This window comes from Quercus lobata, chromosome 1 (assembly GCF_001633185.2).
Source record: "Quercus lobata isolate SW786 chromosome 1, ValleyOak3.0 Primary Assembly, whole genome shotgun sequence".
In the NCBI taxonomy this organism is placed as follows: Eukaryota; Viridiplantae; Streptophyta; class Magnoliopsida; order Fagales; family Fagaceae; genus Quercus; species Quercus lobata.
In genome coordinates this window covers 5,620,501-5,648,320 of record NC_044904.1, presented here as the reverse complement: position 1 = coordinate 5,648,320, position 27,820 = coordinate 5,620,501, and the positions used below count along the sequence as shown (strand labels likewise).

Sequence of the window (27,820 nt, the reverse complement as noted above, 5' to 3'; positions counted from 1 at the left end):
CAAAACATGCATCTTATTAGTAATCACGATATTCATACCAGAATGGTTACATAATAAAAAGTAAAAATGAATATCATACGAACAATGCTGCAGAATTAATAGATGTGATCAAGGGGCAATCTAGAAATGGACCAAAAATACAAAAATTGATTGGCTTACAATTCATAATCAACTCTCTGCTGCTCAAATGTTAATGTTTAGACAATCCAGAAACATATCCAAAATTCTAAGTAAAATAGATATAAAATAAATGAGTTACCAAAAAATTAGGCAACCATGTTACTGCTCAATCATCTCCTTCAATGACCTTCGTGCCCAATCCCTTCAAACCCTCTGGTGGAATCTCAGTGACAGTGACTAGTGAATACAGCTCCTCCTTGGCATCTTCCTCATCATTTCTTTTCCGGGCAATGCGAACACGAATCCTCCTAGGCACACTTCGGATCCCATGGCTCCATATTAGCTTGTTAAGCTTCACATCCACCCTGACATCTGTTGTTCCCATAGCCTTCTGGGCAAACTTCCTAATCTCCTTTATGGCCTTTGGAGCCTTCTTTTTGAATGTGCTACAAAGAAAAAAGACAAACCCCATGAGGGTATTAATTTCTAAAGTAAAATTACACTTTCAGGACATCAGAAGAAACTAAAACACATAGATGATGTAGTCAGAAATTTAAAATTTGCTGTCTCAAATCCTGATCAGAAAGAACTTGTGGCTATGTATCATCCGTATAATCCAAATTACAACACTAAAAATCAGGATTTTGAAATCACAGAAAGGTATCGAAAGGCCCTTAAATTACATCATAAACAGCACTTGATGTTAATGTTACTGAATGTAAACCTAGAGATTCTTCCCTGTTGAATTCAATTAGAATGAATATCATCAAAAGAAGTTGAGGTAAGTATAAAAACAAGGACTACCATTGATTGAAGCTTTACACTTCCATTTTGCAAGCTAATCCATTCCAAAACAACACAAGGACACTCCAAAATTTTATGGTATCAGGGATATCCCTTCCATGTAGATGGATTAAATGGATTCAGCACATGATCATTGAAATGCATAGGGCAAATTATTCAGTCTAGTCAGAGTAGATTAGCATTTTCCCAACTCATTCATTTAATATACACTCGCATAAAGCCGCAAAACAGAATCAAATAAACTCTATGACAGAAGTTCTGAAACTACAGTTCCCCAATGGTTATACGTTTCAAATGTGTAGCTGCCATCAGCCATTATAGGCACATGATGAAAGTAAAAGAGAGTCCATTTACTATGTACCTTAGAAAGTACAAACCCATCATCTAAAATGGCCATTAAACAAAACTGTACTAGTCACCCAATTACTGCAATGTCCCCATTTACAACAATGGACTTGACTTTTACCTAAAGTTGTGCATAAAACATAATGGGTTCCTTCAACTTCAACATGGCATCTAAACCTACACTAAATTTGAAAGAAAACAAGTACCTATCTTCTCTAATGAGCAAGAACTAACTAAATTATAAAATGCCACCAAAAAAGAACAAACACAAAGATAGCTACACAACAACCAATGTCTTAGCTATTAGTTTAAAAACATTGCAAAACAAAATCACAAGAATACCAAACCAAAATCCAAAATTGCATACAAAACATGTCCTTTGCTCAATTTTAGAGATCCAAACAAAACCCAATCACTCATTTTCAGCTTAAAACCTAAGCCCAGTCGAAATTCTCCATTTTTTCACTTTTTTTTCCCATGGGTTCAAATGTGTTACAGATCTACGTATGTCATTCACGATAAATATGGAGGACAAAAACGGAATTAAAAAAAAAATGTTTCCCAAAAGAAATTCAAAGCGTGTACCATCCATGAAGGCGCTTGTGGAGATTGATAGTGTACTCTCGGCTGACGACCTCCTCTTTTCTTGTCTTTTCCACCATTGTTGCTGGTTCTGAAGCTTTTGCAGCTGAGACAAACCCTAAAACCCTAATTTGGTGAAACTGTAAACCCTAGATGAGAACAGAGGCGTTGAAACGAAATATATTTGTAGTGGTGGGCTTGTGGTCTAAAATGCATTAGGTGGGCTTTTACTAGGGAAAGGGCTCGGTGGGCCTATTAGTAATTTTCTCTTTTTAGACTACTATTGGGCTGGGCCTGGCCAGTAGTGACAATTTAGGGTGGCTATTTATAATATCATTCTTGTCAGGGTTGATTTGGCAAAAATAAAACACGTGATTATGCACATGTGTCAATTTGGGGTGGATTTGGTCGGCAATTTGAGGAAGAAAAGGTATTTGTTTTGACATTAACACTTTTGGAAAATGAATAATTTTACATAAATTATCTTTGTAAGAACTAAATTTGAATCTCTTGCCCAGCAGATAGATGGACAGAGGCCTAAAAAGTCTAAAATAATGAATTTGTAGAGAATGAGTTGGAAAATTGGGCTCTAATGAATCAGACAAACACAAGAGTTGAGGAAATGGACAGGTTTATAATGAAGAAAATTGTCTTCGGCAAAGTTCAAGGAGATCTATTCTTATATATTTCTTTCGGATTTGATTACAAAATTAGTTCTTGATGCTACAGTAATTTTCTCTTCGTTTCTTGATCCCCTTCTCCTGTTACCTCTTCCTCCTTTTATACTTCCTACTCCTCTCATCCTTGTCCTCCACGTGCATGCCAGATAGTTGGTGTTGATACTTGTCCCATCAGCACCTTCCATAAGTCTTGTGTAGTAGCTATAAGGCTGATAACCACTGTTTAGGTATCATCTCCACATTAATATGGCCAAAGAGTTAGTTACAGTGCATTTAATGTGGTGGCAGCAGCTTTCCCCTAAGATATTTTGGGACTCTTCCTTGTCTGATGTCTCTGTAATGCTTATTCGTACCAACGAAATTTCTTGGAACATTACTTTGGGCAACAGACCACCTCTTTGGACCTCGGCTTTGGCTAGCCGATGAGGTATTTATCCTCGGCTCACCTTCTTGAGCCATTATGACCAAAACTAACCTTTTTGTTTAATAACACAGTCTCTTCTAACCATGATTTCCCCTCCTCGGACAACTTGAGTCCTCGACTTGGGCCACAGGCCCAAAATATAAATAGATAATGAATTCCTAGACTCAACATCCCTACAATCTTATTTTCTTATGTTTGATAACGACTTTAAAATAAGTTAAAAAATTATTGTGGCGGACAAAAAGCAAAACAAAGACTTTGGCGTCAATTAATATATTTGCTATCTACTATCACAATTAATTTCCTTAGAGATGGAGTGTTAAGTCTACCTTTAAATACGCACTACAAGATCATGAAAGACTTTGTCAAAACACCATATAGAGGTGCTATCATTCTCATTAATATTCAACTTAGAAATTAGATTAAAGACAAGTTAAGTGCTTGTCCTCGAGTTTGGTTTAAGGAATGTGCTATAGAACAGATAAACTATATCTCCCCTTTTCTTTTCTCTTTCTCTCTCTTTCTCAGATGTTCTATTTTGCCTTATATAATCAACTTGAATGCATCTGAATGTTACACTTAAAGGGTTGGGATCACATTCCTTGGATCCTTGTCCCATCAAGAACATACCAATAAGTTTTACACTAAAATCTTAACTATGCCATCATTCACTGACAATTCCTCATCAATGCGACCAGGGAAGTGACTATATCGTATTTAATGTGGAGAAGATAGCTTCTATGCCCTTCCTTCTGCATCCTTTTCATGTTCGGTGCCAAGTCAATTTTCCCTTTGGGGTGATTTAGCTCCATGCCCTTTATACCATTGGTGCTCGTCCCTTTGAGGTTTAGTATGTCCTTGAAATCCTCACCAAATGAGTTATCCCAACCTCTCTTCAAGTCGTGGGATTTTCGTCCTAGATCATTTTATGGATTTTAACTCCTCGAAAATAACCTTAGCCGCTTGTTTAACTACTTTTGATCTTCGTCCTCCCACAATTATCTTTTAACTTCCTTTCCTTTATTTAGTTTTACGTGAGTTAAAGTTGTTTTTCAACAATTTTAACAAAAAAACAACTCGATTTCGTGCTAAGTTAAGATATAATTTTCTTTGATATTTTTTTATCCTACCAAATATTCATAAACTTTTCTAGTGAAACAATATATGGATGTAAGCAGCAATATTATTATTATTATTTTTTTGTTGAGAAAATGTAAGCAGCAATATTAAGCACTCTGTTTTTGCATTCCATTGAACTTAGAACTTTTATATACTCCCCATACAGCGTATACTTGGGAAAAATCATCACAATTATCAAAGAAACATACATGTACTAAATTTATTATCTGCAATCACAATTTAAGGCCATAGTTTATTCTAATTATTATGGTACAGAGGGACCAAAATCACAATTTAGCCAGAAATCTCAATGGTCTTGACATCAGGCTTCTTTGCCTCCACCTTAGGGACTGTCACAGTGAGAACACCGTTCTCCATTGCAGCCTTGATCTGATCCATCTTAGCATTCTCAGGAAGCCTAAACCTCCTCAAGAACTTGCCACTGCTACGCTCCACTCTATGCCACGTGTCTTTCTTCTCTTCCTTCTCCACTTTCCTCTCTCCGCTTATTTGGAGCACTCTGTCATCTTCAACTTCAACCTTCACTTCCTCTTTGTTGAGCCCAGGAAGATCAGCTTTGAACACATGGGCTTCTGGGGTCTCCTTCCAATCCACACGGGTGTTAACCAAAGCAGAAGTTTCTCTTGCAAACTGAGGTTCAGATGAGAATGGGAAATCCTTAAATGGGTCCCAAATCTCGAGCGAGAATGGGTCCAATATGTTGCTTCGGTGGCTACCAAAGAAGCTTGGAATCAGAGACATCTTAACTAAGAGCTGTAGTACAAAGAAAACCTTTGAAGTGGTTGTTTGTTGGAAAAGCTTACAATGACACTTGCTAATTCTGACTGGTTTGGGAAGAAAGAGTGCGGTAGTGAATTTATAGGTTTGTGGGGATTCTTCAGGTATTTTCTAGGGAGTTCCGGTTGTTGTGTCTTTTTCCCTTTCTGCTTAATGAATTTTCTGGCTGTTTCCTGATTATTTTCAATGAACTTTCTAGCATCTGGGTGAACCTTGTTTGGACTTGGCCTACAGTGTATCTCGTGTTGCATACAGCCACTGATTCGTGTATTGGGCCTATCCACAATTGCATTAGCACAAATTTGGCAACACATTTTCATCCCAATCAAGATTTAACCCAAAAAAAAAAAGAAATCCTTTGTATTAAATTATTATTAGTATTACTATGATTTTATGGTTGAAGATATTTGAATTCTGATTTTGCTTCTAAAGGAGAGAGAAAATCACTGATATAAGACTCTTCCCGTGTGTATTAACATTCAAGTACACATAATGTGTGTGAATATATGATTATGTCAGCCAGTCATGAAAAAATCAAATTAATTCTAGTAAATTTTTCGAAGCATCAAAATTCAAATTAGCTTAATATATACGAGTCATTTTGAAAATAAATGCAATTCATTGTAAACATGTTATATATTGATTGGATAATTTGATAGTTACAACAATAGGAATGCTATGCCAAAGAGTTACAAGGCTCTTAGAAAAAAATGGTGTTTATTAAAACTTTAAATTAAAGACATAAAAAATTTCAAAACCTTTTCACAATTATTAATATGATATGTTATTGCAATTTTTACATAATAAAAATGATGTTGGCAATGAGTTAATGTGAACTTGATGTTATCTATAATGAAAACTTGATATGTTAATGCTAACAAGTTATGTAAAAAATTGTGAAAAATTGTCTCCAACATTGCTTTTATTAAAACTAGTCACAGACCCGCGCATTGCGCGAGATAATTTTTTTTTTAGGGTGATCTTATTAAATATATTTGGGGTAATAAGTAATAACACTCTCCCATTCTGTTTATATTAATAACAAAATATTTTAACTTTATTTAAGAATCTGTTTATAAATGTTTAACCATGGTTAGTGTGGGGCCTAAATGATTTACGGGCCAGGCCCATCTACCTGGGGAAAATCCGAAGGCCCAAGCCGAGGAGGGCTATGGCCCAAGCTCGACAAAATAGCCTGTGGATATCGCCGAGGACGGCTCAGTCCTCGGCAGACCCAAAGTCCCCCCCCTGAAGGAAGGGTAAAAACGGTATAGGACCGAAATCAGGACGAAAGATCTAAAATATCCAGGGAAAGCTGCTCTCACTGCCATTCAATGCTCTGAACCTGACAGAGCCGCAGTCTTTGGCTTTTACAACCACCCCCAACGACTTTGAATATGAGCTGATGGGACAAGTATCAATTTTGGAAAGGTTGACCCTATAAGTGGGCGAAGGACAGTGGACGCAGGCGAGTATAAAAGGAAAAATAAGTAACCTAAAGAAGGGGGTTGGGAAAAATGGCCAAAAACCAGAGCCTCCCAGCCCACCTCCAGGAGAAAGACTCCAGGGGTGTAGGAAAACTTAAACTGGTACGAACACCGCGAAAAACCCACCGCCTATCGATCAAGGCCTAGCCTTCCAAACCCACGCTCTACAAATGATGTTGTTAGGGGCCTTTTCACGTGCGAACCCGACACTGTTACGGTCCGCCACGAATCGCGTCCTTACAATTGGCGCCGTCTGTGGGAAGGCTTGTGTGTTGGTATAGGAAGTGGGTCGATAGAGTTTCTTCGTTATATCTAACCGTTGGTTATAGAGTTCTAGTACAAAGTTCTGTTACGGACTACGTTTCTTGATTAGGGGCTTGGTTGAGGAGCTAACTCCCTTAAAGCCAAGGTCCCCCGTAAAGAGCAAACTAGGCACTGGGTAACGTTAACCGTATGGATAAACTCTAGGGGCTTGGCTGAGGAGCTAACTCCCCTAAAGCCAAGATCCCACACAAAGAGAAAACTAGGTTTTGGACAGAACTAAGGCATAGCATGGTCCACCGGACTCAAGCCTCTGGGGAAACCAACTACCTGGATGTGAAAAACTAGGTTTTGGACAGAACCAAGGCATAGCATGGTCCACCGGACTCAAGCCTCTGGGGAAACCAACTACCTGGATGTGGAAAACTAGGTTTTGGACAGAACCAAGGCATTGTATGGTCCACCAGACTCAAGCCTCTGGGGAAACCAACTACCTGGATGTGGAAAACTAGGTTTTGGACAGAACCAAGGCATTGCATGGTCTACGGACTCAAGCCTCTGGGGAAACCAACTACCTGGATGTGGAAAACTAGGTTTTGGACAGAACCAAGGCAGCATAGTCCTCGGACTCAAGCCTCTGGGGAAACCAACTACCTGGATGTGGAAAACTAGGTTTTGGACAAACCAAGGCATTGCATGTCTCGGACTCAAGCCTCTGGGGAAACCAACTACCTGGATGTGGAAAACTAGGTTTTGGACAGAACCAAGGCATTGCATAGTCCTCGGACTCAAGCCTCATTGCATGGTCTACGGACTCAAGCCTCTGGGGAAACCAACTACCTGGATGTGGAAAACTAGGTTTTGGACAGAACCAAGGCATTGCATAGTCCTCGGACTCAAGCCTCTGGGGAAACCAACTACCTGGATGGGGAACCAACTATTTAAAAAAAAAAACTATGGCACATAAACCTCAAAATTCATCCGAAGAGAGCTCTGCGTTAACAGATGGGTTAATACCTTGATTGTGCGGATTCCTCGGTCCACCCTTTGATCCCCCAATATCAAAGGGGTTGATGCGATACGGCGTAACATATTATCCAGAAGCACAACCAAAGCCCCTCGCTACTCGGCTACCCTCTCGGACGAATTACTTAGAGTTTGTCGTACTCGGACATCGCTCTTGCATGCATCGCGTAGCACTCAGCCGTTATCCTGGTTAGTTCCAAGAGTTTAATTTATTTGATGACTAACCTTGTTATGTTTGATAATATTTGTAAGTCTAAACTAGTAGGAATCTGTATTAAGGCCTTTCTCTGCCTAGAATATCATTAAGGGCAAACTCATATTTAATATTCATGCATAAAGTAGTGGTTACGGAGAAGAAAGATATGTATAGAGAAATAAACACATATTTTATTAAGACAAAGGAACAGTACAGTGTACAATGGAAAGCTGAAACAAAGCCTACATCGAAGCTAACTACGTAAGTAACGAAGAATACAAGAGAGTAAAGATAAAGCCGAGGAGGCAGTTCAGAGAAGAGGTTGGCTACTGCCTCGAGACCTTATTCCCCCTCCATGCTTTTGCACGCCCATAACTCAGGCAGCAAAAGAACCCAACTTGGGGCCTGCACTGGTACAGAAAAGGTGCAGGAAACCTGACCTCAAGCTAACACCATCTACAGAAAAGGTGCAGGGAGCCGGAAGTTGGGAAGCCCCCGCAAAAATTTGCCTGCTACAAGGCAGACGGCGCTGATGGCGGAAATTCCTTTTTCTGACATACCAAAAATCTGGCCTGACCAGAACCTGCTTCGGATTTTGACTAAAAGAAGGAGGAATACCATCTTCCTCCTGTCAAGGCGGAGGACTGGCTTGAATCTGTGCCATCCTTGTCCATACCATATCACCTTGAAGATTCGGTGCCTCTGAAGCGCGCGGAGACCTTTCATCCCTATCCAAGCCTCAAACATCTTGCTTTGGGGCAGTGGCACTAGAAAGAGAGATCGCGGATATGGAAGAAATATAGTTCTGAAGGGAACGGGAGAGTTCATGTGCAAGTGAAGTGATCCCCTATCCCATTTACACCCAGAAGTAAACCGATGGCATTTAATTCGCGCAGCGTCCCAAGGAACGCTACAGACAAAATGTCTCTGGCTCGATTTCCAACGTCGTCTGCAACCCTGAGGATAAAGGAGTCTCGAGAGGGTGCACCTCGAACATTGGGACGCCAAAAGGTACCGCGTGATCAAAGGTTATGGAAACACCTCTTAATTTGTGGGCCCAGTAAATTCGCGGCCCAGGCCCGTTCAGCATATGGGCCCAGGGACAGAACCAAGGCCTTGTATGGTCCTCGGACCCAAGCCTATGGGGAAACCAAGTACAAAAAATTATAAAAATTACAAGTTTTAGACAGAACCAAGGCCTTGTATGGTCCTCGGACCCAAGCCTATGGGGAAACCAAGTACAAAAAATTATAAAAATTACAAGTTTTGGACAGAACCAAGACTTTGTATGGTCCTCGGACCCAAGCCTATGGGGAAACCAAGTACAAAAAATTATAAAAATTACAAGTTTTGGACAGAACCAAGACCTTGTATGGTTCTCGGACCCAAGTCAATGGGGAAACCAAATACTTGGATAAGAAAAGGTTTGAATCCCGTAAGATGGGTTACTTGATAAAAATGTCAGGTCACTTCATCCACGGTTTAAACACCATAAAAGGTTAAGGCCAATAAAGGTGTAAGGAAGGGGGTGGAAAGCCCCAACACTTAGTCATATAAGAAGGCCGCTCATTTGGTGGGTGCTATATCTTCAAATGGTTATTCCTTACATGACATCAAGCCTTCGTTTCTCTCCTCGGCTAGCATGGGGTAAGTATTACTCTTCACTGATCGGCCTTATTATGTCAAGCATTTCTATTAAAGTTATGGCGACGTCTTTTTATTATCAAATCTTTTGGTCTTAGCCGTCATTGATTTAGATGCTATATTAATATGCCGAGCAGCGTTTGTAGATCCAAAAGAAAAAAAAAGCATAGAGACAAAACATGCGAAATAAAATAACAACGATTTTTATTAATACGAAAAATTATTACAATGTACAAAGAAGGGCTCGAACGAGCCTATACAAAATGCGAACTGCCTAAGCGATAGTTACATCCGTAGTACAGATAACTAAACTCCCAGGCGTCTTCTAAACTCGTTTTCAAAGTCTCTCCAATCTTTGCCTCGATACTGCTCATATAATGATAAGAACCTTCTTTGGGAAGAAATGGCGGAGAGGGAAATAGTAAGGAAGAAATCAATGAAGAAGATGGAAGAGATGAATGAAGAAGATGGAGGACATGAGTAAAGAAGGAGGAGAAGAAGAGAGAAGAGATGAAAAGAAAGAAAAAGGAGCAAAAGAGGGAGAAGTGAAAGCACCAGGATGGAACTGGTGCTGGGAAGACTAAGAAAGGGAGATGGAGAATAGCCCGAGTGAAGGAAGAGAGGAAGAAGTAGAGACGCTTAGTCCCTGCCTCGATCCTGACTCCCAACACACTGGAGCCATACTAGGTATGCTCATAGGAGAGTGGTTGGTACTGATGATGGGTGTTCTCGACTCAGTCACGCCGAAAGTTTGACGTGACGAGTCCCTGCTTCGGATTTTGACTGAAAGAAGGGTGAGGTTGATTTTGAGTTTTCGTCATCCCTGTCCCGATCGAGCCATAATGAGCTTTATTGGAACATGGCGTCTATGGGAGGGGTTTGGCTCCTGCATCACTCGTTGTTATGATAAAGTGTATCACGATTTAGTTTGTGGACCAGTGGGTAAAATGAACCCTCGGGGAGGCCAAATGTTTCAAATCTCAGAAAGATGAGAAGGAATTCTTTACAAAAACAATAACCTCCGCCTTTCCTTCTTATATTGAGGGTGGAGCGGGAGACATTTAATAGGTTCAGATATCCAAAGGAATCTGCCAACACGAACATGCCGGTTCCGTTTCTCCACCCCATCAAAACAAACCGCCGAATTAAAGCAGTCTCGTAAATAGTGGTCATTAAAAGCACGTTTTGGGATACCCAAACGATAAGAGCGCATCAAGCGCGAAATCAAAAGGCTGCCTCATAGACTGGCGCGTTTCTTGGACAGATGAGGAGCCGCCAGCATTATTAAAAGGCCAAATTGATTGGGCCGTAGGAAGAGGTTTGGCATCACCAAAACCCCCCTTTCCAACCAAGAGGTTGGACAGCCGGGTTTTGAGGGGCTATTGTGGGGCCCAAATGATTTACGGGCCAGGCCCATCTACCTGGGGAAAATCTGAAGGCCCAAGCCGAGGAGGGTTATGGCCCAAGCTCGACAAAATAACCTGTGGATATCGCTGAGGACGGCTCAGTCCTCGGCAGACCCAAAGTCCCCCCCCCCTGAAGGAAGGGTAAAAACGGTATAGGACCGAAATCAGGACGAAAGATCTAAAATATCCAGGGAAAGCTGCTCTCACTGCCATTCAATGCTCTGAACCTGACAGAGCCGCAGTCTTTGGCTTTTACAACCACCCCCAACGACTTTGAATATGGGCTGATGGGACAAGTATCAATTTTGGAAAGGTTGACCCTATACGTGGGCGAAGGACAGTGGACGCAGGCGAGTATAAAAGGAAAAATAAGTAACCTAAAGAAGGGGGTTGGGAAAAATGGCCAAAAACCAGAGCCTCCCAGCCCACCTCCAGGAGAAAGACTCCAGGGGTGTAGGAAAACTTAAACTGGTACGAACACCGCGAAAAACCCACCGCCTATCGATCAAGGCCTAGCCTTCCAAACCCACGCTCTACAAATGATGTTGTTAGGGGCCTTTTCACGTGCGAACCCGACACTGTTACGGTCCGCCACGAATCGCGTCCTTATAGTTAGTAAAGACATTACTCATAATTTTAGAATTAAAATACAAATTTATAAAATAACAAAACATTTGAAATGACAAATCTCTCCATAACTCATTGGGAAAAGAAAAGAAAAAAAGAAAAAGAAAATGAAAAGACATTACTTAATATTTTGAAATACACTTTAATTTAAAATTTTAAAATAAGAGAATTTAATTTTAAAATTAAGGTTAATTTTGGAACCTACCTTAAGCACATGCAAGTTAGTACACAATATTTTAATATTAATTTAACAAAGTTTGGTCAAACAAATGTAAATGGTGAAAATATTTTTTTCCTTTCAAGTTTGAGGTAGAGTGTCATTTCTTCAAACCTCAAGAAAGGGGAATCTAATTACCTCTATATTATTATTGTTGTTGTTGTTGTTGCTGTTATTAATAATTAATTTTTCATTTTCTTATAAGTTAATAAAAACCTTACATATACCTTTTTATTTATTTATAGAATATACATTTTTTTAACCTTTACATATCTTTTTTTTAATGTCAATCTTTACATATACCTTAAGTAAACTTTATATATTCCACTTCTTTAGATGTGCAAAATCATAGACTACTACTTCATAATGATAGTAGCTAATTAGTTTTATCACTTTTTTTTTTCATAATTTCATTTATAACTTTTTTTTTACTATTATCATAATTTCATTTCTTCTGTAATTTCTATTATTACATGAGAACATCTCCTTTTAGTTATGAATTAGAGTTTGATTAGTTTTAAGTTTAAATATATTGCTATGATTGTGTTTAATTATTTATTATTGATTCAATTTTTTAAATGAATGTAACAGTTGATTTTCTTGTACTGTAAAGTTTTTAATGTTCTTCATATTGGTCATATTTATTTTTTATTTTTACTTCTCCTTACAACCTCTTTATTTTCCAATTAATAGTTACTAATTGACATTTGATTTTTTTTTCTTTACCGTCTCTCTCTCTCTCTCTCCATAGGCAACCTATTGTTTTCCAAAACTTGATGATTATTTCATTGCATTAAATATGCATTGTAGTTTTTTTTTTTTCCATTTAATTTTGCTACCCTTAAGTTAGTATATCCATAACTATTAGTTTCTTTATATTATATTTGGTTTGATATCCTCATTATTATTATTATTATTATTATTAATTTAGTGTTTCCCAATTGGCATTTGTTTTGTATTATATTTTTTCTTTGATGTATTGGGTTTGAGAATGAGTGTGTCCCTAGTATTACTCCACTTTATGAGGACACTTTTATTTATTGAATTTAAGTAAAATTTTAAAATTTTAATTTTTTTAAATAAAAAAAGGAGAGAAATTAAAATATAAATAATTTAATGATATGGAAGATGTGGGGAGACGAATAGTGATATTAAGGTAGAAGGTAGTGGAGAGATGAAAAGATAAAGGTAAGGAAAAAGCTTGGACAAAGTGTAGATGAAAAAAAAAAAAAAAGTACAGTTTTTTAAGGATAATTTTATTGATTTAAATTTAAATAAAATATTCCATGTTTAATTATTATATATATATATATAATATATAGATGTGATTGAATTTTACTGTTGAATAACATAAGATGAGAAGAAAAAAAAGTAAAAATAAAATATATAACAATAAATACCAATAAAGAGAACAATTGCACATAAAAGATTTTTATTCTTTCTTATAACTCTAATTAAGATTGATGGTTTTTTTTTTTTTTTTTTAATATGTATTTTAGTATTGTGTTTTTTTAATTTCCCATTAGAAAGTATTTTCTTTCCCTTTTATAATTTTCATTGAATTTTGGTTTGGATTAATACTTAGTTGTTTTTGGAAATAGGAATTTGAATATGCCTACCAATTTTTTGACTAATAAATTATTATAAAATCTATTTTTTATTTCTTTAGTTTTATTTTAATTTTGGTTAAGTTAACCTTGTAATTTTGTGATGATTTTTTATTATTATGGTAATTTCCTTATTCCATAAGAGATGAGTTGTATATTAAGCAAATGTAACACACTACAACAAAGTTAGTAGAATATGGTTCACCTTAAAAAATATTAATGAAATACACAAAAAAAAAATATTAAAATGATATCCACCCCAAATGTTTTCCTATAATGACAAGCTTTATCTTTTAACCTCTAAGAAATGCAATGCAATGACCAAAGGATATGCCCCTTTAATATATTGTCTCTAATCAAATAAACAAAGGCTCTTGTCCCCTTTAGGTACAGGTTTATATGGAATTCAATTGTTTTCAATTTCTTCTTTCCTCTATAAGAAAGAACCATCAACCTTAACTAACCAAAAAAAAAAAAACCATCAACATTAATTAGAGTTATAAGAAAGAACAAAAATAGGATAACATTTAACAATTAAAGAGAAAAAAACAATTTAAAAAAAAAATCTAAATGGCATTAACCAATGTGGAGTTTTAATGAACTCTTGGTCTACCTAGAATATAATAGAGAAAATAAAAATGAGACTAATACTAATTCTAGGAAACATATATAGAGAAATAGAAATAAGGATGCTAATTAAAGAACATTAGCAATACCATCAATCCCGTTTAAAGCTTAATCATAGCTCCACTAATTTGCTAACTTTCAACTTTTGGCTAGTATATATTCAGGCGTTCTCCAATGCCATAAAATTCCTTATAGTCTGGTTTTACTTGAATTCCGGCAAACTACCCAATCAAATTAAGGAGAAAATAAGAATAATGATTCTAGTGTAGAAAAAAAAAATCCCAAAGATTAGTAATTTGGCATAAATAGAAGAATGTATAAAAAATTCATCAAAAAATTGAGAGAGAAAGAGAGAGAACCTTTTATTGAATTCTGGCAAACTACCCGATTAAATTAAGTGAGAAAATGAGCATAATGATTCTAGTGTAGAAAAAAAAAAAGAAAAAAAAGAGAAAGGATTCCCAAAGATTAGTAATTTGGCATAAATAGAAGAATGTGTAAAAAAATTCATCAAAAAATTGAGAGAGAGAGAGAACCTCTTTTTTGTGAGAGAAAACCATGCATAGAATGAAATAGATAGTTACAAATTTATAGTAAGAGAATGTGAATAAGAAGAGACAAAATAAAGGAATATGAAGAGAAAGAAGAATAAAATATTTATGTAGAGGGTAGTGGGGAGATGAAAAGAAAAAGAATATATTTATGTAGAAGGTAGTGGAGAGATGAAAAGGTAAGGGTGGAGAAAGTGTGGAAAAAGTGTAAATATTAAAATAAAATAAAAAGTAAATGTTAAAAACAATTATAGAAAAATTGGAAAGAAAATGATAATGAGGTGGACGATGATGTGGTTCAACTAGAGCGTAGTAACAATAAATGCTACGCTTCAGCTTTTAGATATATATAGATATAGATTTGAGGAGCAACTAATAAGAAAGGGAGAAGAAAAAAAAATCATAATTGGAATGATAATGTAAATGACATCACATAAAATTATATCATTTCCATAATTTTCTTTAAGGAATCTATTATCTATATTAATAAAGAATAAATCATTGCAAAATTGCAGTAAGGTAATGTATTAGATAATTATTAATTGCAATGCATATTAGCAGGGTTGTAAATAAGTTATGCCAAATATTAAAAGTTTAGGTTTGCTTAATTTAATTTAATTTCAATCACGAAGCAAGTTTGGACACATCATCAAGCTATAATATATATCTAAACTTGGTTTATTTTCTTGTTGAAGAATTTCAAGCTTGTTCACAACAAGCTATTTAATTAAATTATTTTTTTCCCCGTGTATAATAAGAACAACAATTAGAATTTCTTACCACCTTCACAATTTTATTCCAATAATCGATAACTTAATTATAGTTACGAATATATCATTTGAGTCAATCTATAATAAATATATCATTTGAATTTGACGATGACCATGAGGATGATGTGAAATTTATTTTAGAAGAAAAAAAAAAAATCCCATGAATTGCTAACGGAACCAAATTTTAGGGTGTAAAATCAAGTTTTTGAAACTTTGAAGTGTAAAATCCAATAAATCCCAAACTTTAGGGGTGTAACTTGTAATTTACCTTACTTGTTATTATTTTGAAGGAGATATCAAGCGAATTAAGCTTTTTTTTTTTTTTTTTTTTTTTTTTTTGGAAATAGTTTCAACCTATAGCGTCAATTCCTGATAATAACTTTTTATCATCAAACCAAGACATTAATCGGTTTTTGGTGTTGGTGAAGATTGAACATTGATATGTTATTTAACCATTTGAGATTTTATCAATTGAGTTAATTGGAATCAAGCAAGTAAGTTAAGCTTGAATGTTTAAATAAATATTATAAAATTCACTTAAAATAAACATTGGTAAGTTGGACATCACTTTTATAAATATGGTGGAACTCCCACTCTCCCACCTAGATTGTTAAGCTTGAATGTTAAAATAAACAGTATAAAATTCATCCCGGAAGCTCAACAATGGTGCCAGAAGAAAATTCCTCTTAGGCGCTTTTGCCACAAAGCTGATAGGATGATACTCAGCTAGTCCCTTTTCCATTACAAAGCTGGCAGCCTGATTAAAATTAACATCTGATGAGCCTGATTTGCAGCTGAGCTTGATGATTGCACTTGAATTGTTATTCACACCATTATGCACAAAGCAATCCTTGTTGCTTTCTGACTCCAATGATACTGTCTCAGCCCTTCCATCCAATCCTGCAACCAACCGGAAAATCGAAGAGCCACCGCGAGCAGGCGGGGTTGCAACTGTAAGGTTGTTATTTATTCCTTGGTGTACTACAACCATTCCTGGCAAATCATATGGTTCTAGCATTACTGACTTGCCAATAGCATCTTTGAGTGTTGAAAATTTTGGTGGAGGTGAGTCAGTTAAGATGAGTCTGAAAGTGGCACCAACAGTGGAACTATTGCCAGGAGGAGGTAAAATTTTCATTGTAATTGAATGGTCTGAGTTTGTTAAGTTAGAAGGTAAGTTTCCAGACACTTGGGAGGAATTCGCTGAGGCATTTGCGAGAAAAACTACGTTTTCAGACTCTTGGATATAATGGTTTGGGTTGGTTAAGACAAAAGTTGAGTTTCCAGACACTTGGGAAAAAGAAACCAGATAAGCATTGTAGGCAGCAGGGATTGGAGTTATCAAGTCTGAAATAGACTTTGCTGATCCAGTTTTGATGTTCCAGTCAGCCTCGGAATGACCCGCAAGCAGATAGGGGCCATAAAGTATTGCCTTAAGAGATGCAAACTCAGGCCGGTCATCTGAAGTTTATTGGAAAGACTTAGTAGTTAGTAAGCAATATATCATCCGTAATAATTATGTTGCTAATCAGAAAAGTTTACCAGAGTTGAGGAAGAAAAAGGGTATGCATGGGATCAGGATTTGCATAAATTGTTTAAGTAGACCATCCACAATGAAAATACCTTTAATATCTTCTGTTCTCAAACTAATGGGCAGCTCAAGTGTTAATTTGTCACCAGGTCCCCAGTTTCTAGTGACAGATAGGAAATTACCTGCATCATGAATGAAATAATCAAGAAAATGGTCATTTTCTGATAAGTAAAGCAAGTTGTTGTCCCCTCATCCTCCCCCAAAAGAATCTATACTTTTTGCACACATATTAGAGTTGGAGAGGATCAGATCATCAGAATAATTAAAAGATTAAACAATAAAAGGGAAACTGCAGAAACAAGCCAAGACCCTTTTTTTGCATTTTGATCTGTTCATTTTTTTGAAGATAAGATAGCACATATATATATATATATATGTATGTATATATATAGGGAGAGAGAGAGAGAGAGATCTAAACCTGGAGCTGGTACAGTCAAACTCTCAGCATTTAGCAATGCCTTAGCATTGTTTGCAAATGTCCAAATTGGTATCCTCAAGTTCAAGGTAGAGGATTTGTGTGTCCCCTGCATGTCAGAATTAGTATCAAAACCAGTTATACCCTAACAGAAACCAAATAATGATGTGAGCACTGCACAAAGAACATTTAATTCTACACCAATGCCCCTTGCCAATCTTGTGCCCCAATAAGAAAAGTTCTTCTTGATGCTAGAATGGATCAACCTTGTAAGATATGTCCCCTTTCTGCTTCTCTTTTCAGTATAGGAGAATATAAAATCTCCCTTTTTCTGCCTCAACTTAATTTTAATCCACTAATTAGTACTTTGAAACACAGCGTATGTTTTTCAGTCTCCACATTGTCACCCTGTGCTCTATATCAGATGGTTCAAGTTCTTTGTTATGCTTTCCTTTATTGTAAATACCAGTACTGTCATATGTGATCTTTGGGTTCTATTAAAGGATGAGTATTTGTACATTCACATGAGTTGCTTGAACATTGGTGTGTGTGGCTTGTGTGTGTGCACTTGCACGTGGACGAGAGAGAGAGAGAGAGAGAGAGAGAGAGAGAGAGAGAGAGTATGTGGTGCACTTGAATTAATTTGGAAAGCTGTGAACCTAATTATATGGTTCAAGTTCTTTGTTATGCTCTCCTTTATTGTAAATACCAGTAATGTCATATGTGATCTTTGGGTTCTATTAAAGGATGAGTATTTGTACATTCACATGAGTTGCTTGAACATTGGTGTGTGTGGCTTGTGTGTGTGCACTTGCACGTGGACGTGTGTGTGTGTGTGTGTGTGTGTGTGTGTGTGTGTGTGTGTGTGTGTGTGTGTGTGTGAGAGAGAGAGAGAGAGAGAGAGAGAGAGAGAGAGAGAGAGTATGTGGTGCACTTGAATTAATTTGGAAAGCTGTGAACCTAATTATGTGCCATAGTTGGGGAAGTACCAAAGATTATTCCGAGGCTGCAGTTCTTTCACTTTGAAATCTTTTAAGAGGAGTATCATACATAATATTTTGGAAGTAATGTCAGCATGTTGTGGAAAAAATGGAGAATTGAAGAAGGAAGTTTAACATGGAAGGAAAAGAATTCAAATTGAATGGAAAGCCTGTTTTGCCATAAAGCAGCCTATAAAAGCGGGAGCCCTTTTTCTTTGGAGAAAATAAGAAATTTGTTCAGGAAGGTAAGACCCCTAACCAGAAAAATTTAAAAAGAAAGTGAGAAATGTTCTTTTGCTATGAAAATAGTCCAAGTTTCCTAGAACCATCACTAGATATAGCTTTTAGTGTTCCACTTACACTAAGTTCTGCCTTATCAATAAAGGGTAAGTGTAACACAAAAGTATTTATGTAAAGGGTGAAGTGTGAATAGAAAACAGAGGACCTGTTTTAGTTTTGATATTTAATAATTTGTTCTTTCTTTCTTTCACTAAGTGATGTCAAGAGCAAAATATATTCAACAGTGATGTCTAGTTTAAGAAATAACTGTGGCCAGTACCTTCATTGAAGAAAATGTGAATGTCACTCGAAGGTATGGATTCGTGGAGAAAACAGGATCAACTTTCTGATTGACCACAATATTTCCTGATTTCCAATTAAGTGAGCTTGATATGTACTGGATAATGTAAAGAACAGGATCTTTTCCTTTCTCTTCAAAATATATTGAATCTCCTATCTTTGAGAATGATTCCATTGCTACAAAAGCAGCAAACAGAAAAAGTTACAACATCCAAGGAACTTAAAAGAGATATAACAGGAGATTGCTCAATTAGAACAATCATAATATGAAAAGGAAAATCATGAGATTCAACAAAATTAAGATTTTGGTGATGTGAAGAAAGAATTTGACGGTCTTTCATTTTCCTAAAGCTATATGAGCTAAAAATTGACAATCAAACCCAGACCTGTGCCATAGCAGCACCACATAGAGTCGAATGGTGTTCCCCATCCATGGTAGCTTTTGGCCTTGGAAGATCCACGACCTAGTGGGAGCATGTAAATCATCACTCCAGGATCTGTTCCTCTTTGTATGCTTAGAACACCATTTGTCAATGCACGCTCATAATAATCTGCATATGCCACTTCTTTGGTCCATGTAAACAGGTGGCGAGAGACCTACAAAAAGTCACCAATGCATGCCAATCTAAACAAAGAATTTTATCATCGCCCTAGAGATTTTATTTTCTTCACAAAATATACCTTCAGCATGTTATAAGTTGTGCATGATTCTTCACTCTCGGTTTGTAGAATATCTCCCACTCGCATTGGGTCAGTCCTGTCCATATGTTAAAAAGATGCACATGAGGTTTCATATTCACACAGTGTAGCATATGGAGATTCAGCTAAGAGGAGATGAATCGAAATTTTGAATAATATCAATACCAATGTTCTAAGAATGATGTTCCTCCTGTTGCATAGCTGTGTGAAGAGTTAACAATGTCCATGAAGAACATCCCTATTGCCTGGCACACCATAATTTTGAATGACAATACAAATCTTTTGAGAAAAATCCATAAACATATTTAATTTCCAATGAAATGACCAAAGCTAATACAAAATAGTGAAGGGTCAAAATGTCTCAACAAGAAAGGTGAAAAGGCCAATTAAACAGGAAGCGCCACATGCATTAAAGCAGCAACCAAAATAAAAAGGGGGAAGGGAGAGGTAAACAGTAGAAATTATAAAAGGCTTTGTCAAGTACTATGGTTGAGATTATTTATAACTTAGGGAAAGCAGTTTACCTTATAAAGTGGATCACCAGTGACTTCATACCGCATTTGAGATCCAATAACAATTGGGATATGTGTGTTGGCATGAAAGTCAGATATCTCATCAGCCTAAAAGTGAAAGAATGGATTTTCGTCAAATAATAGCAAGTTTGAAAATTCGAATCTAGAATAACAAATAAACTTGAATATGAATAAAGTCAGAAGAGTGGCATTTGAACTTATAAGCATAGGAGATGTTGCTTCGAGAGAAGTATAAAATCTGTATGGTATTCTGAGAAAAGAAGAATGCATTCACTATTCAGTGATTCATCTATACAACAACTGCCATCCTTTTGTATTTCTATTTTTGATGAGATAGTAAATATTACCACTTAGAATCCACATAAGCATAGAGACAGAAAATGGGACACAACAAATGCTACTGATGTGATTTATTATAGGACGTATTTTGCTACGGAAGTGAAATGTAAATCAGCCAGAATTAAACTGGATATTTTTTAACCTAAAGATCTTGTTCAGCTTGGGACTAAGGCTTGGTCGTTGTTGTTCTTGTTGCTTTTTAATTATTTATTTTAAAAAACATCATAATTGCACAATTGAAAAAGAACACAAGAAGAGGTCATCTCCCATTACAACCTTTAAACAACACATTTCAGTTCACATCTTCACTTCCTTAAAGCCCTTGACTTCAAACCTTGGTGACACAAATATCACTTCCTACTTCAATAAATAGTATTCTTTACAAAACATAGTTGGTTTTACTCTCACTTTCAAATGCTTTGAATGAAATTTCTTTTCAAAAGCTTTGATTTTCAAGATAGGAATTTAATGGATCCACAAGTGGAAACATGTATGCCTGAAGGGAACCAAAGTGTGCATGCACACACATATGCAATCTGGAAGACTACTGATAGAGCTTATTATAAACGAACAGGTTATTTATTCCAGAAACCTTCTACAAAAAGGTGAAGCAATTGTATCATTAGAAGACAGTGCCACTCATATCTACTTTGAACCTAAAGATAACTGTTTCAGAATTTTTTATATTTGCAGTGGAGACAGCATTCTCTAAGGTAAAGATGTCACAATTTATTGCTGGAAGTTTGTTTAATGACATAATGCTCCAAACTTAGCCAACAGAAAATAAGGATTACCTGTAATGCAAGTGGTCCTAGAAAGCAGGGTTTATCAAATAGATGAGCCAAAAATAAATGCTTTGGATCGTTCTGCGCATAATAGAATGAAAGGCTTATATTAGAGAATGACTTAAGTACTATGAAAGCTACAGAAACAACATGCCACCAGCAAGAAACTAATGGAAATCCAATCAAATAAAGAAAATTACAGTTTCCTTAATTCATATCATATTAGGCAAACTTCTGATAGAACTATGGAAACATTTCAAATGTTATTCTTTTCTTTAGTGGTTATTAGATAATGAAATAAGATACTGAATATTGACTAGTGGAACACAAATAAGGTCATTTTCATTGAAGAAAACATTTCTTGCAGGGTGCTGTCATACCATAAATATCCAAAGCACAAGTTCTGTAACAATGGCAAATTCAAATAATAACCAGTTAGACTGACAATCTTTTATTTCTCCTGATACATATCTCAACCAAGTACAGAAATAATATCAAAAAATTAAATTTGAAGTATCTATTAGAGGAGCTAATACACAGATGAATTTACCTACCGTAATGGTATATAACCTGTAAAGAACATCATTCATGCCACCAGATTCTGTATTAAGTGATAGATAGTGCCTTTCTAAACTGAACCGTGTTACCACATTCTGAACACGGTTGTAAAAATAGTCAACCATCCATGTCACCATTTTTAAAGCTTGATCATTATCAGCAAGTGTATGTTGATCAAGTAAGCCTGCCAAGATCTGTCAAAGTAGAGAAGATTGAAAGCTAGTTGTAACTTTTTAAAGGCCAAATAATTAGTTTCCATCTTGTAAAGCAACAGAAGTAGATTCTACCTTGTGAATTGTGTAATAAGGAGCCCCCCATAGTGGTTTTATATCTTCAACACGATCAAAAAAGTCAGTTGGAAATGCAGAAAGATATCCAGTGCCGATTTTCTCCTGGCAGGCAGATAAAGCAGACACTACTGCTGACATTCTCTGTCTAACAGTGTCATTGTGAGTGCTAGCCCACATTTGTGCTGTTGCACTCAAATAATGCCCTTCAAGATAGCAAAAACTAGTTGTTCATTGTAAACATGAAAGATTAAATGTAAGATATTAGAATTTCTTTAAAAGAGGCATGTGGATCTTTTCATGCTACTCGACCGTACATTGGATCATATCTCTAGTTACCCTTTTTAAGCATCTGAATAATGTGAACCAATGTGCCAGATTTCACCCAATAAAGAAAAAAAAAAGCTAATTAACTCTAGCTCAAACGGAACCTACTTTCAGTTAAGTACAGATGAAAGTTACTATCTTGGGTTCAAAAAATAAAAATATAAGTAGAAATTTGTGACATGTATGGTGCAAAAGTCATAATAACAAGTTTAAAACCAACCTACAAAATGACCCCGAGCTTCATTATCTGGGGATTCCCACCCCCCATATGGCTTCCCAGGTGTTGGCAAACCGGCTATCTTCCTATAGCTCCAAACCAAACTATCCACATCCAACATCAATAGGTACTCCAAATTCGTTTGCTGTGCTTGCCAATGTATTGAGTTTGGATCCAATCTTACATCATGCAATGACATTTCCTGGAGCAAATCACTGGACACATTAAAAACAGGTCGTTTTTTCATTTTTTGATACATTATTTCCCAAGTCCGTTTATTGGCGGAATTGTCAGTCATCGTATAGTTGATATCAATCCTCTTGAAATTCGAGAGAGTGAATTGAAGTGTGTTTCTTGATTCATTAGTAAGAATGTTTGTGCATTCCTTGGCCATGGCATAACGACATAAACCAAGGACAGCAAAAATGACTAACGTTTTAAAGAACAAAAAGCCTTCCATATTTCTTAAAATCCCAGAACGCAAAAGCCTTGAACATGCAAGAATTCAGTATGAACAAAGATCAAAAACTGCTAAAACAGTATGAATTTCAGTTCAAATGAAAAGAATAAAAAGTAGTACTTATATTGAAAACCCAGAACACAAAGCACCCAAATTTAGTAAAAGAAAGTGGAACATAATCTAAAACACTCAAACCCAAGTGCAAACTCAAACCCAAAAAAGAAAAAGAAAAAAAGAGAGAAAAGAATCACAAGCAAAGCTTGAACGGTGGAAAAACAGTAGCACACGTGAGGCTCTATTTATACTCGAAATAAGTGACACGCAAATTTTTTTTTTTGAGAAACAAGTGACACACATTAGAAACATAAAACAACTCAAACATATATAAAGATAGAAACTTTTTGTTAGACACGTAGGTCAACATGTGGATTTATATCGTAAAGAATGGCAATCTATAGCTCCTTGTTATTTGAGCTGTTAGTAACATATAACAACTTAAACAATACACATTCCTATCATCCAAATGGAAGGATGAAATTAGCATCGGAGTGGGAAAGATCAAAGATCCACCACCCATTGAGGGGAACTTTTCCTGAAGTAACAGTGTTCTTGTTATATATTGAGATATTATAACCACTTTAATGATCATCTTAAGAATTGTGTATTATTTGGTTTTGAATTGACAATTTGATTTGGTATAAAACTATATAATAAATTTTTTTTTTTGAGAAACATATAATAAAGATTTAAGTGTATTTGTTTTGTGATAAAAATATATACCTCCCCTCTCTCTCTCTCTCTCTCTCTCTCTCTCTTATTTTTAATTTTAGCGAAAAAAAATTATACATTATATTACAAAAGCTGAAACGTAGCATTTATTATTACTATGCTCTAGTTAAGCCACATTAGCATCCATGTCATTATCTTTTTTTTTTTTTTTTTTTTTCAATTTTCCTATAATTGTTGTTAACATTTATTTTTTTAATATTTACACTTCTCCAACCTTTCTCCCACCCTTACCTTTTCTTCTCCCTACTACTTCTCCAACTTTTCTCCCTTCCTTACCTTTTCATCTCCCCACTACCCTCTAAATTAATATCACTCTTCCTCTTTCCCTTCATCTTCCTTTATTTTTGTCTTTTCTTATTCACACATTCTTACTATAAATTTGTCGCCATCTCTTTCATTCTATGCATAGTTTTCCCTCACAACAAAAAGATTCTATCTCTCTCAAATTTTTGGTGATTTTTTTTTTTATTTTTCTTGCATATCTGCTTTAGGTTGATAATTTTTTATATTATTTAAAACTTTACTTTTGGTTAATGCGATTTAGTTTTGTTTTCTAATTTTTTTTGTTCTTTTATTTATTTATTTAGGAAACAGTGATACTTATTACTTATTAGAACACACGAACACGAAATTAATATCACTCTTCCTCTTTCCCTTCATCTTCCTTTATTTTTATATTTTCTTATTCACACATTCTTACTATAAATTTGTCACTATATCTTTCATTCTATGCATAATTTTCCCTCACAACAAAAAGGTTCTCTCTCTCTCTCTCAAATTTTTGGTATTTTTTTTATTTTTCTTGCATATCTGCTTTAGGTTGATAATTTTTTATATTCTTTAAAACTTTACTTTGGGTTAATGTGATTTAGTTTTGTTTTTTATTTTTTATTTTTTATTTTATTTTTTGTTCTTTTTTTTTTTAGGAAACAATGATACTTATTAGAACATACGAACACGAAAGTAGTATTTTTTTTTTTTTTAATATGGTATATAAAAATATAATATTATTCTATTACATAGCATGATTTGGATAATTTGGTATCTATTGTAAATTGATATTTCTTCTATTACATAGCATGATTTTTTAAAGTGCTCAACTTAGATGTTAAACTATAAGACTTTACTAATTTTTGTTTATTCTTTAATCCTTTGTGGTGGACAAAGTACTCTTAATAGTTGTATTAGAAATACACTATAATGCCATTTATTTAGAAAAAAGTAAAGGTTAACCAAACGAAAATAATCGGATGGGTGGCAAATTTTAGTTTTTACAATTTTATTTTAATTATTATTATTATTTTATGACAATGCATATATAGAATTTTAATTCTTAGATTTTGCTAATAATTGTTTATTTGATAATATGTTTTGGGTGGATGAAATTACAACAAATTTTTTTCCTAATTGGTCAAATTAATCATTGTTAAGTTTTATTAATTTTCTAAGTTACATTTTTCGGTGTTTTGGATTGTAGATGGAAAAAATAAGATTTGAAAAAGTTTGTGTAGGGGCAAAGGCCCAAGATCATACAATAGGCCTTGGGTCTCGTATGGAAAATTCGACCACGTCCGAGGAGAAGGCGTGGGTGCCAAAAGGGCTCCCGGCTCAATTCTTGTGGGCCTGAAGATGTTTAAAAGGCGGTCTGAGGAGAAATGTCTCCTCGGACGTACCAAATATGGCTCAAACATGCATTCTGCCTGTTAGAAGGATCCACCCCAACGAGCATTAGTAACAAGGATGAGTCCCACAAGCCCGTAAGAAGGAAGAAAGTGTAGGATGCCAAGGGTGAGGCTGCAGCTGCCACATTAAATGTATGACAACTACTTTTCTGGCCGCATTAATGTGGAGAGAACTTGTAAACAGTGTTGCCTTGACTACCACAACTCACAGAAAGATAGGGGGGATGTCCGATGGGACAGACACTTAAGTGAAGGTTTAGATGATCAACAAATGTAAGGCCCTGATGACTTCAAGAGGGCTATATAAGAAAAGGGAGTCCCCATGAAGAAGAGAGAAAAAAGGAGGTACTGAGAACAGAAGAACAGTACTAAAACCATAGCCTTTGAGCAGAGACTGATATATATCCCCCACGTCTCCTCGGACTGAATATCTAATGGACATGAAAGGGGGCTTTCTTACTTTCAATTGTTGCATGACCCAATTTTAGCTAGTATACACTTCGTTAAGGTCTAGTTCTGTAGCTCACTCTTTATAAATTCATTGTTTCGGGCTCCTTGGGCCAGAACCCCATACTTGTTGGGCCTAGGCCTTGAATCGTGACCCCACAGTTTGTTTAAAACTAAAAGAATAATTTCCAAATTTTATATTCTTTTTAATGATTCAAAAAATGTTATAAATAAATTTTATTAAAAAATGAATATTTTCTTTAACTTGTCTTTTGAATTTCTGAGAAAAATTGTATTATTTTCATTTTGATACGACAAAATTTATATTTATGATTTATAATTGTTCCTATATTACATTTATGATTGTTCCTATAATAAATAAAAATATGATTATGAAATACATTACTCTTTATTAAATTAGTTTAAATTGTAAAAATAATAAATAATAAAATCACCATAAAATAATCATCTCGCACAATGCGTGGGTTCGCGGCTAGTTTATATATATACTAGTCGCAGACCTACCCAATGCGTAAGAATAAATAATAATTTCGTATTGTAATATAATGTATAATTTTTTTACTAAAATTAAAAATGAGAGAGAGAGAGAGGGGGAGGTATATATTTTTATCACAAAACAAATACACTTAAATCTTTATTATATGTTTCTCAAAAAAAATATCTATTATATAGTTTTATACCAAATCAAATTGTCAATTCAAAACCAAATAATACACAATTCTTAAGATGATCATTAAAGTGGTTATAATATCTCATTTTTTTTTTTTTTTGGTTAAAAGGGAATTTCATTCAACTAAAGAAGCACAGCAACATCAGAGTTAGGACAAATCCTAACATGGTACAGACCATACAAATCTGAAAGATAACAGTCACGCAAACAGGGAGGGGGGGCATTGTAATGCATTATATCAGCATCAAGCTGTTTGTTTCCTTCTCTAGCAAGACCATCAGCACAACGGTTTGTTTCCCAGTAGCAATGCATCACTTTAACTTGCGGAACTTGGGAAATTAGGAGCCTGCAGTCAGCCACCATAGCAGAATTTACAGCGTTAGTATTGCTAGAATCATTCATCAAATTAGCAATAATTTTAGCATCCAACTCAATTTCTAGAGCATTGATTTGAAGATTTTGACACATGATCAGCCCATCCCTCAAGGCCCAAAGTTCAGCTAGGAAACTTGTTGTGGTTCCAATATGCCTAGAAAAAGCATGAACCCATAAACCTGCATCGTTTCGGAGTATACCCCCACCACCTGACATACCAGGATTACCCAGCGAAGAACCATCAGTGTTTAGTTTAAACCATCCCCTTTGAGGTCTCTCCCATCTGATGAGCTTTTCAACTCGAAGCTTGTGGCAGCCACGTTCTGAGCACAGAAAACAAACTCAGCTGCTCTTTGGGTGATTTCTTTGTGGATTGCTTGACCAGTGGGTAGATTTTTGAAAACCACCCTGTTTCGGTGCTGCCATAATATCCATATTCCAAAGGCAAATAAAATGTTCCAAGGGATTTGAAAGTATCCAGTCCTTTTCTCTAGTTTGCAATTTTTTTCCAACCAACAAGAACACTGTTACTTCAGGAAAAGTTCCCCTCAATGGGTGATGGATCTTTGATCTTTCCCACTCCGATGCTAATTTCATCCTTCCACTTGGATGATAGGTATGTGTATTGTTTAAGTTGTTATATGTTACTAACAGCTCAAATAACAAGGAGCTCTAGATTGCCATTCTTTACGATGATATAACTCCACATGTTGACCTACGTGTCTAACAAAAAGTTTCTATCTTTATATATGTTTGAGTAGTTTTATGTTTCTAA

General features: G+C 35.6%; 3 protein-coding genes across 3 annotated transcripts; all 3 read right to left on the bottom strand.

Annotated features, from left to right (window-relative positions):
* LOC115975952 (60S ribosomal protein L31-like) lies at window positions 1-2,031 on the bottom strand. Its single transcript, XM_031097009.1, has 2 exons — window positions 1,855-2,031; window positions 1-566 (listed from the first exon to the last, which is right to left on the bottom strand). The coding sequence occupies exons 1-2, from the start codon at window positions 1,929-1,931 to the stop codon at window positions 287-289; spliced, it is 357 nt and encodes a 118-aa protein (XP_030952869.1). The 5' UTR covers window positions 1,932-2,031; the 3' UTR covers window positions 1-286.
* Window positions 2,032-4,176: 2,145 nt separating this feature from the next.
* Window positions 4,177-5,073, bottom strand: LOC115975940 (18.2 kDa class I heat shock protein-like). Its single transcript, XM_031097000.1, has one exon. It carries the CDS (start codon window positions 4,834-4,836, stop codon window positions 4,369-4,371), a length of 468 nt encoding a protein of 155 aa, XP_030952860.1. The 5' UTR covers window positions 4,837-5,073; the 3' UTR covers window positions 4,177-4,368.
* Window positions 5,074-15,840: 10,767 nt separating this feature from the next.
* On the bottom strand, window positions 15,841-22,954 carry LOC115971426. The gene is made up of 12 exons (XM_031091707.1): window positions 22,605-22,954; window positions 22,058-22,263; window positions 21,767-21,964; window positions 21,222-21,293; window positions 20,080-20,175; window positions 19,721-19,800; window positions 19,538-19,613; window positions 19,243-19,453; window positions 18,837-19,033; window positions 17,301-17,406; window positions 16,915-17,004; window positions 15,841-16,752 (listed from the first exon to the last, which is right to left on the bottom strand). The coding sequence occupies exons 1-12, from the start codon at window positions 22,897-22,899 to the stop codon at window positions 15,902-15,904; spliced, it is 2,478 nt and encodes an 825-aa protein (XP_030947567.1). The 5' UTR covers window positions 22,900-22,954; the 3' UTR covers window positions 15,841-15,901.
* Window positions 22,955-27,820: the final 4,866 nt, after the last annotated feature.